This window comes from Monodelphis domestica, chromosome 7 (assembly GCF_027887165.1).
Source record: "Monodelphis domestica isolate mMonDom1 chromosome 7, mMonDom1.pri, whole genome shotgun sequence".
Lineage (NCBI taxonomy): Eukaryota > Metazoa > Chordata > Mammalia > Didelphimorphia > Didelphidae > Monodelphis > Monodelphis domestica.
The window spans coordinates 228,949,788-228,961,066 of record NC_077233.1 but is presented as its reverse complement, the minus strand read 5'-3'; the positions used below and the strand labels follow the sequence as shown (position 1 = coordinate 228,961,066).

At 34.6% G+C, this 11,279-nt stretch overlaps 1 protein-coding gene across 1 annotated transcript in view; it reads left to right on the top strand.

Annotated features, from left to right (window-relative positions):
- DAGLB (diacylglycerol lipase beta) overlaps nucleotides 1-11,279 on the top strand; it is a 42,395-nt gene that overhangs the window by 19,230 nt on the left and 11,886 nt on the right. Inside the window, exons 3-5 of the mRNA XM_001367024.4 lie at nucleotides 2,846-3,020; nucleotides 4,430-4,688; nucleotides 8,125-8,241. Of these exons, the coding sequence (XP_001367061.2) occupies nucleotides 2,846-3,020; nucleotides 4,430-4,688; nucleotides 8,125-8,241 (551 nt within the window). The remainder of the gene's footprint in view (nucleotides 1-2,845; nucleotides 3,021-4,429; nucleotides 4,689-8,124; nucleotides 8,242-11,279) is intronic.

Below are 11,279 nucleotides of genomic sequence, written 5' to 3'. Positions count from 1 at the left end.
GGAGAGAAAGTGGAAGCATCTATTATAGATATCCATTTCAAGTTTAGCTATAAAGGGCAAAAGAGGTAGGATGATAGTAAGTGGAGATGGATGATCATGTAAGGGTCTCCCCCACCCAAGATAGGAGAGACCTGAGTATATTTGTAGGCAAAAGGAAATGACCCAGAAGACAGGAAAAGACTGAAGTTCCTTAATAAATGTTTTATTTTTCATTCATTCCTTTTTTTCCAGTTTTTAAAATTATGTACTTAGTAACCACTGCCAACAAAAAAACACATTAAAGATGATGTGCAAAACCACAAACTCAGCATTGTTTACAATTTATTTAAAATTATATATATATAAATTATATTTGTGTGCTAATCTAAACATACTCTGCTTTTGAGTTCCCTTTGAATTTGTTTTACTTTTATATTTTTTCTCTTGATCTTGTGGCTATTTTTTTATGTAATCATAGTATGTACTGTTCATATTCTCTTTTCATCTTTTCACATTTCCCTTTTTTCTTTATATTTCCAATATTTGTCCTTTTTAATAACAATATAATCCATTACATTTAAATATTACAATTTATTCAGCCATTTCTTTCAATCATTGCATTTGTTTATTTCCAGTTAGTCATTACAGACAAAGCTTCCATTAATATTTTCATACATACATACATATACACACAGTGTTTTACCCTCTCAATAATGCTCTTAGGGCCTAATCCTAGCAATAGGTTCCCTAGGTGAATGAGCATGAATAGCTTTATCATTTGGAATGTATATTTCCATCTTGTTTTCTAAAACAATTCCCAGCTGCTCTTAGCAGTATGACTTTGGGCCTGTTTCTCCATGTTCCTATCAGCATTTTATTTGATCAACTTAACTTGAGACTGAAAATAAGTTAAACAATGGGGATGGGGTGGTGATCTTGTGGAGAGGAGATGGGATAAAATGATCATTTGAACAAGTAGAGGGGCTAGCCTTGCTAAGGAATAAGGCTATTTCATCATATGATACAAGGTTGGGGAAGAAGGGAGAAAATGGAGTGAATGAACTCAGAATTTTTCTGTAAAACATGATGCCAGGTTCTCTGCTGAGAGAGTGGAGGGCAAGGGAGGCACGAGAGGCTTCAGGAGGGATGAAAAGGTTTGAAAGAGATGCTGTGGAAAATGGGATAGTATGATTGCCTAGCAGCAGTAAGGGCCCAATTGAGCTAATGTAACTTGAAATTGTAGTGAACCAGTAAGAAGAGTTAAATGGTTTTCTGCATCTTTGTTCAGCACCATGTGTGTAGGTGACTAATGAATGAGTATTATAGTTAGCAGTAAGTTTCCCAAATTATTTGTGCTGGTATGTACAAAGTTCTTTAGACCACTGATGTAATTAATAATTTATTTGTTTTGCAAAAAGAGGGCAAGTAAGACTTATTAGTAAAATGTTGATCAGTCTTAGAAACTGGCTGGAAGATGTAAATCTTGAAATCTCTCAGACTTGTGAATGTTAAAAATTTTCCCATCAGGGAATTCTTAATTGGAACAAATTCCCTACTGAGAAACATTCCCCATTTTGATGTGAGAACTCGCCAGGATCAGAAATGTGAGGACCTCTATTCCAACAGTACTTAAGACTGCTTTAGGGCAGAAAACTCCTTGCTAAACAAAGAAAGTACTTGGATCCATGCTTATGGTGGGGCAATGAGTTCTTTGAGCCAGGCCTGTTTTTAGAATTGATACAATGAGATGCTAGGTACCTAAAAGGGTCGGGCAAGTTTTATCTTAATGAGATTAGTTGACTCAGCTGTGTTTTCACTGGTTCAGACTTACTGAGGAGATTGGTCGACTTAGCAGGAATTCAGATGGGTAGTCCTTTGGAAAGCGTCTACAGTGATTGGTAGATGTAGGGACTTAGGGGAGATGACATGGGAGAAAAACCCCTATATAAGAAAAAGTAGAATCTCTTGAGGATATATATATATATTCCTTTTGGAGAAAGCCTTTTGGAGGATCTCTGATGAGGACCGCTTGGGAAGAATCTCTTGAGAGAGGTCTTTTGGAACAGTCTCTGGCTGGAATGCTCTCTGGTGAAGTCAGCTGAGATGGAGCTGGCCTGATGTCACTAGAATCCTTGTTTAGTCAGACCTTGTGGTGAGTGTTAAAAAATTGCCTGATTTCTCTCTTAAGACTCAGGTCTAGGCCATATTGGCTTGAGGCCCTTCATACTTGTTCCTTTCTTACTCTCTCTCTCTCTCTCTTTCTTTGATTACTCATTGTATTGTTAATTAAAATCTCTATAAAACCCAATTGACTTGGGTATTTGAATAATTGGGAATATTTCCCTGGCGACCACCTTATATTTGATTTAAAAACCAAGACACTGTAGTGAAACATATTTCTGCGGTCAAATTTACTCACCCTCTCTTATATCTATCACAATTTATATCTTCCACCATTTTAACTCACTACAGTTTAAGACCTCAACCATTTTAAATTTCACAAAGATGAGGGTCACACATGCTTGTTGATATTGAGGACTATATGACTGCAAGTGATTTCTCTTTCCTGATGGTTTTGACATAGAAGCACTTTTAAAAAATATAGAGCAAGTAGTCTAAGTGAATCAGAGACTGGATGTCTCTAGCTTCTAAGGATTCTTTTTGCAACTGTATACTATACCTCACTTATTCATTTATCCTTATCGTTAGGTTATCAGTTACTGGCGCAAATATAGTCAAGTGTTATCTTTTTCTAAATTAATTGTTGTATGTGCTGGTATGTATATGTTTACATTTGTATAAAACTATTTTCAGGATTTTTTTGGAGTTAATTATCTCATTAATTATCACATTCTCTCTATTTCAGGAACTATTTGTAATCCTGGACCTCGAAAGTTTATGCCCAAGCTGATTTATATCCGTCTAGCACTGTTTTTGCCAGAGATGGTCTGGGCTTCTCTGGGAGTAGCTTGGATAGCAGACAGTGGTGTTCACTGTGATAAGACAGTTGTGAATGCCATAATTGCAACAGTCATTGTCAGGTGAGGTCCTTGATCATCTATTTTTGTTTCTTGCTAGAAAAAAATGTATTAGAAACTTGGGTAAAGGAGCCTTTCTGGTTAATATTGGCATTCATTTCTTAGGCATTCTTATATCACAGATAGAAATAGAACCTTCTTTAGTAAATTATAAAGTTCACAAAGAATTAGGTTGGTTCTAAAAGGTTCACATGTTCAGTTTTATATTATGTATTATATATGGGCCTTTTTATATTTATTGATATATTTTTGTCCTCCTGTTTGTTTATTTTCACTGCTCTGTGCCCCTTATGCCCTGATTTGTATGCCCTTTTTTCTCTCATTAAGTGGGAAAAACAAATTAGATGATTATAAGAGCAGATACAAGGGCAGAAATGAAAGGCAAAAATTGTAATTAAGTATAATGGCTTGGAAATGGCATTAGGGTATATCATCATTAACATATGATAAAAGTGATCTCAAAAATCAAGTGGTTTAATGCCCTTATTGTTATACAGGTTTTAAAAAATGTACTGGGCATGGATATTACTGCTACTTGGGGAGGCTGAGGCTGGTGGACTTGCTTGAGTTGGGAAATTCTGAGATGCAGGTAGACAAAAGACAGTCAAGTGTCTTCACTAAGTCCTACGCCAATATGGAGAGACAACCCTAGGTGTGGAGGGTTTCCAGGCTGTCTAAAGGGAAAATCAGCCCAGATAAAGAAAAAATGGAGCAGATTAAAGTTTCCATGCTGATCAGTATTAGCATCAGCTGGTTGAGCCCAATAAGAAGATTCAGTTTCTCTTTGCTACCTCCCTAGGGGGAAAAAAAAGTTACAAAAAATGTCCACCATACCAAAGCTAGTTAGTAGCAGAATCATTTTGTACTATATCTTCTTCTGAAATAATGAAAATAAATGATAGGAGTGTCTGCATTTTCAAGATATCTTATGAGATGTTAGGTTAGCTTCTCTAGGTTAGCTTCTCAACCTTACTCTTCTTGGCCTTTGTTTCTTTGTAAAGTAACTTAATTCAGGACATAGAGTCATTGGTGGAACTAAAACTGAAAGCAATCCAAAGATTCTGTTCATGCTTAATCCTTTGCTCTCTTCATTAGAGAACACTTGATTTCTTTGCTCTCTAAAATTTTTTGTTTGCTTTTACTTATGTTAGCTCTTGTTTCAAGTTTGGTTTTGGTTAATTCAGTACTGGTTTTTTCCATGAAATGACTATTTTGCTTCAACTCAGTTTCTAGAAAACTTACCTTATGAAAGAACAATCCTTATAGTTGAAGTCACCATTTGTATAAAGTTTGAAGTATTATCCTTCCTGGGAGTAAAAACTATAGATTATTTTATTTGAATGTAAGATTTCTGGTCACCAAACTTGAATGTAAGATTTAGTCACCAAGCTTTTCTCCTCTCTGTTTTGCAGTTGGATTATCATTGCCTCCACTGTGGTTACCGTTATTGTTGTCTTTGATCCACTGGGGGGGAAAATATCTCCTTATTCTACTTCTGGTACAGATCACCTTGATACTAATGATTCAAACCAACTATTGAATGGTCTCAAGACAGCAGCTAGAAGTGTGTGGGAAACCAGGATCAAGTTAATGTGCTGTTGCGTTGGGAAAGATGACCAGACTCGAGTTGCTTTTTCGAGTACGGCAGAGCTTTTCTCAACCTACTTTTCAGTAAGCTGAAGGGATTTGATTTGTTCTTCTCTTTTGCTTGACCAAATGCTTCTTGTCTGAACTCTGTGGTGTGAGCCATTTCCTTATTTAAACTAAAAATTCTTTCAGAATATACTTTATTTAGGGGAGAAATATTTCACCCAGCTTAATATAGGAACTGTAAGAAATCATTGATTTCTGAAATACACATTTAAAAAAGTTTTATCATTTTTATGTAATAGGCTGTCTTATTCAGTAAGAGCTATTGATTCAATACATCTTTAAAGTTTTGACCAAATTTTTCTATGGTATGAACACATATAAAGAGTATGGGATCAAAATAACGTAAGTATCTAATCCTTTTTTTATATTCATCCATTCATTCAAGAAGCAAGTTTCTTTTACATATATCCTCTATTCATCTATTTCTTTGTGGGGAAAAATATCATTTTTGCTTGAAGGTCCCAAGATAGGAAAAGACAATCATGTGTTGCTTGCTTTTTAGCATCATATGATAAGAAAGAAAATACTATATTTTAAAAGAAAAGCTTGTGTTGGCTATAGTAATAGAGAATAATGTTACTGTAAATTTTTCTAGAGCTATTTAATAAGCCATTTGGGTTTTTTTTTTACATTAAACTTTCATTTAAAAATATCTAATAATTTTTCCCCCTGAGAAAAACCTAGCTACTATGGCCAGTATAAAGGAGATATCATTTCATATACATCTCTTTTGTATTAGCTGGGGGAAGGAAGGAGGGAGAAAAATTTCTCCAAAGATCAGAGAGCAGCTGCCAGTGAACAGTGTTCTCATGTGTAATAATGATTCTACTGTGTTTAGATGATTCATTGTTTAGTCTGTAGCCTAACCACATTCAGTAACTTTAGTAGCAGTCACTAAAGGAATCTATTTTCTTTCTTTTTTACCTGTAACATTCATTTTTTAATTTTCAATTCCAAATTCTCTCCGTCCCTTCCAACCCCTCCTCTAACTACTGAGAAGGCAGTCACTCTCAACCCATTATCCATGGGAGGTCATGCAAAACATTTCCATATTAGTCATGTTACAAGAAAAATAAAGTGTGTGTGTGTGTGAAGCTTCATTCTGCACTCAGTTCTTCAGTCTCTCTTTGAATGTTTTTTCATTCTGAATTCATTTCTGAATAATTTTTCATCATAAATCCTTTGGAATTTTCTGGGATTATTGTATTGCTCAGAATAGCTAATTCTATCATAATTGATTATTATTTAGTATTGCTGTTTCTATGTACAATGATCTGGTTCTGCTGATTTCATTTTGTAACAGTTCATGTAACATTTCCCAATTTTTTCTGAAACCATCTCCTTCATCATTTCTTATAGCACAGTAGTATTCCATCACAATCTTGTTTAGCCATTCCCTTATTGATGAGCATCCTCTCAATTTCCACTTATTTGCTGCCTCTGAAAAAAGCTGCTATAAATCTATATTTTTTTACTTTTCTTTTTTTCTTTGATCTCTTTGGGATACAAATATAGTGATATTGCTCTGTCATAGGGTGTACACAGTATATACCACATACAATTTGCATTTCTCAAATTGTTAGTGATTTAGAGCATTTTTTCATATGACTTGATAACTTTGGTTTCTTCTGAAAACTGTTCATATCCTTTGACCATTTATAAATTGAAGAAACAAGTATTATTTCTTTAAACATTATCGTCAAAGTAAGTTTACCATTTAGTCTGCAAGAATTTGAATGCTTCTCTGTCCTAGAATTTGGAGTCTGTTTCACTTATTCTGCTATATTATGTTGCTTATTTGGCCACAACAGAAGATTTTTGTGTAGGCAAGTAGTAGGAGATAAGCCTAGAAATGCAAGGCTGAGTTAGATTGAGAACCTTGAATGTTATGTTAGGAGTTTGGGCTGTATTTCCTATGCATTGAGGAACCATTGCATGATTAGGGGTGTGTTATGCATGATACTGAGGTTTGCTGATTTGCAAACTACAGCAAAGTGGGGAAGAAATGGGAGTCAGGAAGACTCTTTAGGGCAAAATAAATTGTGCTATTAGAGGTCTCAGAGCACCAGAGTGATTTGGGGAACTTTGTTTTGTCTGTGCCCTTCCTTCAAGGTAAAAACTCACCATCAAACAAGGTCTGACACAAGGGGAAAAGCTTTCTAATATAGCTTTTGCATCTCAGTTTCCTCAACTGTAAAATGGAGATGACAATAACATCCCCCTTCCAGTATTGCTGTAAAGTTCAGATGAGACAATATTTTTTAAATGCTTAGCATTTTGAGTCTGGCACATTAGGCACTTAATAAATACTTATGAAGGAATAAGTATCCCTCCTAATCAAAATAATGTTCTGCATTGAAATGCTTAATGTTAGGGTTTTTAAAAGTATATTTACAGGTATAGTCAGGTGGCTCAGTAGATTGAGAGTCACACAGTGACAGAAGATCCTGGCTTCAAATCTGGTCTTGGATACTTCCTAACTGTGTGACCCTGGGCAAGTTGCCTTGGAACAAATACTTAGTATTGATTTTAAGATAGAAGGTAAGGATTTGAGGAAGGAAGAAATTTTATTTTTTTCCCCCTTGGCTTTATTGTTTCAAATTTATAATTAGTTCCAAATGATTCTTTTTCATTGCTTCTTTAAGATTTAGAATTTTATTTTTTAAAATTCTGAACACTTTTTAAACACCAGAGAAAATGATTTCATCTACAAAGCAGAAAAAATAATGTGCCCTGTACATGAAACAGTGGGTGTCTAAAACATATAGCTATGATTTTTCTTTTAAGAATCAAATAGATTCAACATATAACTTTCATAGCTGTCCTGCCTAGCTTTCATTCTTCTGGGATTTGTCTTCGGTGCTTATTTTTTAAAAACACTCCAACCACCTTTTCTGACTTTTCCTTTTTTTTTTCCTACCATATTCCTTCAGTCTGTCTCTCTCTGTTACTGTCTTCCTCTTCATTTTTCTCTCTCCCCTCTCCCATCTTCTTGCCCAAATTAGGAAGAAGAAAAAAAAGAAAACCCCAAAGCTCTTATACCAAATGGGCACAGTCATAACTTTCAGTTCTTTATGAGGAAAAGTTGATTTTTATAGAAATTTACCTTAAAGTCCAGTTCTGCCAAAGAGAGTCTTCCTTTATGTTGTTTGGGTTTGAATTTAGACCAAACTTGAAAAGATGGCTATAAAGATAGTTAAATCACTTTGTTGTTCAAATAAAGATCAGGATATTTTCTGTATTTCCTAGTCATGAGCTTTCTAGATTATTAATTTTTTTTTAGTTTTTCTTTGGTGGGAGATATTTTTACTCTTGAAAGATTTTGCATTTCCTTTACTTTTGTTTGCTTGTATAGAAGAAGATTAAAATGTAAATAATTTATATATGGATTTTAGGGAACTTAATGACCTATTCTATAGTTTTTATGTAAAATATTTTCATTCCTCTTATGTAGGACACTGATCTTGTGCCCAGTGATATAGCTGCCGGTCTGACTCTTCTCCATCAGCAGCAGGATAAGAAAATAAGGGATCCTGAGGAAGTTGTATGTCATTTCCTGGCCGATTCCCAGGTAAACCTTCATTGGATAAAATAGCTTTGCAGAACAGACCTATAAATCTGCTATAGTTCAATAGGAAATACTTTTTTGCATTATGTCAAGCAGAAAACCAAAAGAATATCTTCTGTGATATTTTTACGGGGATGTATTTTTTTAATGCACAATGTTAATTGTACATACAGATATTCTTTGGAATTTTAAGTACAAAATTTGAAAAATAAAAATATCATTTTTTACCTTCTGTAGATTGCACAAAGTTTGGAGTAATCCAAAGTAAGATGTTTCCTCATCACCCTGGATTTCAGTTCACTATAATAAGTGAAAGTCTAAAAAAACCTTATGTGATTAAATAGCCATCCCTTCAATTTTGACAGCCAATAGAGAAATATTCCATTTTAACTCATTCCATAAGCTTCCTTTTGGTATTTAGCTTGAGTCTCTGACTTCTTTTTTAAAAGTCCTTAACCTTCTGTCTTAAAATGAATACTTTGTATTGGTTCCAAGGCAGAAGAGGTAGGCAGTGGGGTTTAAGTTACTTGCCTAGGATCACACAGCTAGGAAGTGTCTGAGGTTAGATTTGAATCCAAGACCTCTCATTTCCAGGTCTGGCACCACCTAACTCCCCCTTGTAAAAATAAATAATAATGATAAGCTACATAAATATAGATAGAAAAACTGTTCAATATAGGTTCAAAACTGTTCCGATACTTTTTATAGATGTAATCAAAAGTATCCTCAGTGATAAAGTGAAGCTCAAATGTGAACTTCCCTTCAGGGACAGGTACAAGGATGCTAAAGAGACTTATAAAAATAAAATATTTATTGAAATATATAAGGATAAAGAAGGATTTCTAATTCTAAGGGATTCTAAATCCAACAAAATAAACTCCCTGGTTCCGTAAGGAACTGCTTCTCCTATGATTCACAGGCTACACTAATCCTCCCTGATCTGACTAACCCAAATTTATACTATCTCAATAAAAACTACCACTATTATCCTTATAATTCTTAACTTTGCCTTCAAATTATAATATAGCAAAGGCTAGCTGGTTGAATCTCAACAAGAATCAAGTTAGGACTCTGAGTCTGGAGTCCAAACTAAAGACCAGGTTTTTCTTTGGTTTTCTCAGAGTTAAACAATCTGTAAAAACCACAATCGATATTCAGTAGTATTTCCCAAGTTGGAAAAGGAAAACGCTGAGCTCCTTCAGGTTTTTCCCTCAGACTGAGAGAGTCTCTGAGTGTGTTTCTCTGCCAACTGTCAGAGACCAACTCCCAGCTGCCAGAGAGAGTAATTGACACAGAAAAACTGTTATAACTGTCAACATCTGAAATCAACATGCTCTCTCAGCTCTGCTTCAAACTCTAGTTCTTTTCTCAGGCAGCCACTTTATTTCTTATCTCTAAACTAATAAAACAATACTTATTTTTTAATATCATCCTTACACCCCAGAGTCTCTTTCTAATGAATGTAACACATCTCAGGGAATCTAGGTTTAGTTTATGTGCATGTGCTTGATGATGGCATAGTTTTTCTCATAGGAAAATAAGAAAAATGCTATATTTTATGCTTTTTAAAATAAAAATCTCACTATTATTCATTATCTTGCTCTTGTTAACTAGCTTAACCTTGAATTTCATAATCAATGAGAAATGAATTTAATTATTTAGAATGACATCCTCCCTTGCCATTCCCTTTTCATAATAAACTTGAGATAGAGGAGAAATACTTAAATTGTACTTTTGAGATCAAGTTGGTTGACATGTGGACTGAAGTCATCTCTCCTAGGATCAGACATAGATCTGTCCTGTTTCTCCATCTTTTCTCAGCATACCTTAGTCATGTTATAAGAGATAAGTGGGAAAGAGTAGTTATAGCATTATCAACTTCATAAGCAGAAGATAAACTTTAAGGAAATTCATCCATTTTGTTTATTTTTCCTTAGCAGGTAAAATTTGAGGGATTTTCACTATTGCTCTTCTAAGATGAATATGCTTCTTATAAAATACTTGATAGATTCTGAGTTAAAGGAAATGCAGTATAGCAGAAAAGACATTAAAGTAAGAGCTGCTGGTTTCTAGTTCCATCTCTAATACTACTAGCTGTTTGAACCGTTTTCTAATTTGCTAAAAGAAGTTAGATTTGATCATTTCTTTGGTTCTTTCTGGTTTTAACATTATATGACTGACTTGAATTAGTATCCTAAAACATAACAAAATACTTGCTTTTTAATTTTCTCTTGCCAAGTCTGTATTGCTTTCTTGCTTTTTGGAAAAAATACAGCTAGCAAAAATTGATTAGCTATAATGCACATTTCTGTTAAGTGAATTCTCCCAATTCTACCAACCCCAATAACTCCCAAAGCTCCAATAGAGGATCTTCCCTTAGGAAATATTCTTTGATAGGCTGAGTTGAACAGTTTGGGCATAAAGGGTTTAATGCAGTGGCCAGACTTAATATTATATATTTGGGCAGGTAGTGGTGAAGTGGATAGAGGGCTGGGCCTGGAGTCAGGAAGACTGAAGTTCAGATATGGCCTCAGCTGTACTGTTTGACCCTGGCCAACTCATTTAACCTCTATTTGCCTTGGTTTTCTTGTCTGTAAAATGGGGGTAAATATAGCGTCTCTCTCTCCCAGAGTTGTTGTAAGGATCAAATGAGAAAATAATTGTAAAGCACTTAGCAGCAGTGCCTGGCACATAGTAAGCATTATGTAAATTATAGCTATTTTTATTATTACTGATTTGTTTCACTCATATCCACTTCCCCTTTCCTTTTCTGAGATGTTAGTGATTTCTCTCATCTTTGCAATCATCAGACCCTCAACTTGGAGCTTCTAGAACTTGTTCCTTCTTCTTTAGTTTTATATAGCAAAGAAGCTATATAAAGATGCCATGCCACCATTTTAAAAACAAAATTTCTTTATCTTTTCTGTTTTACTTCACCACAATTTCTCCCACTGCTCTTTCCTTCCCCCTTCTAACAAGGCACTCACATAACAAATAGTATATATATATATTTTTAATTAAAAGAGGAAGAAGGGGTGGTA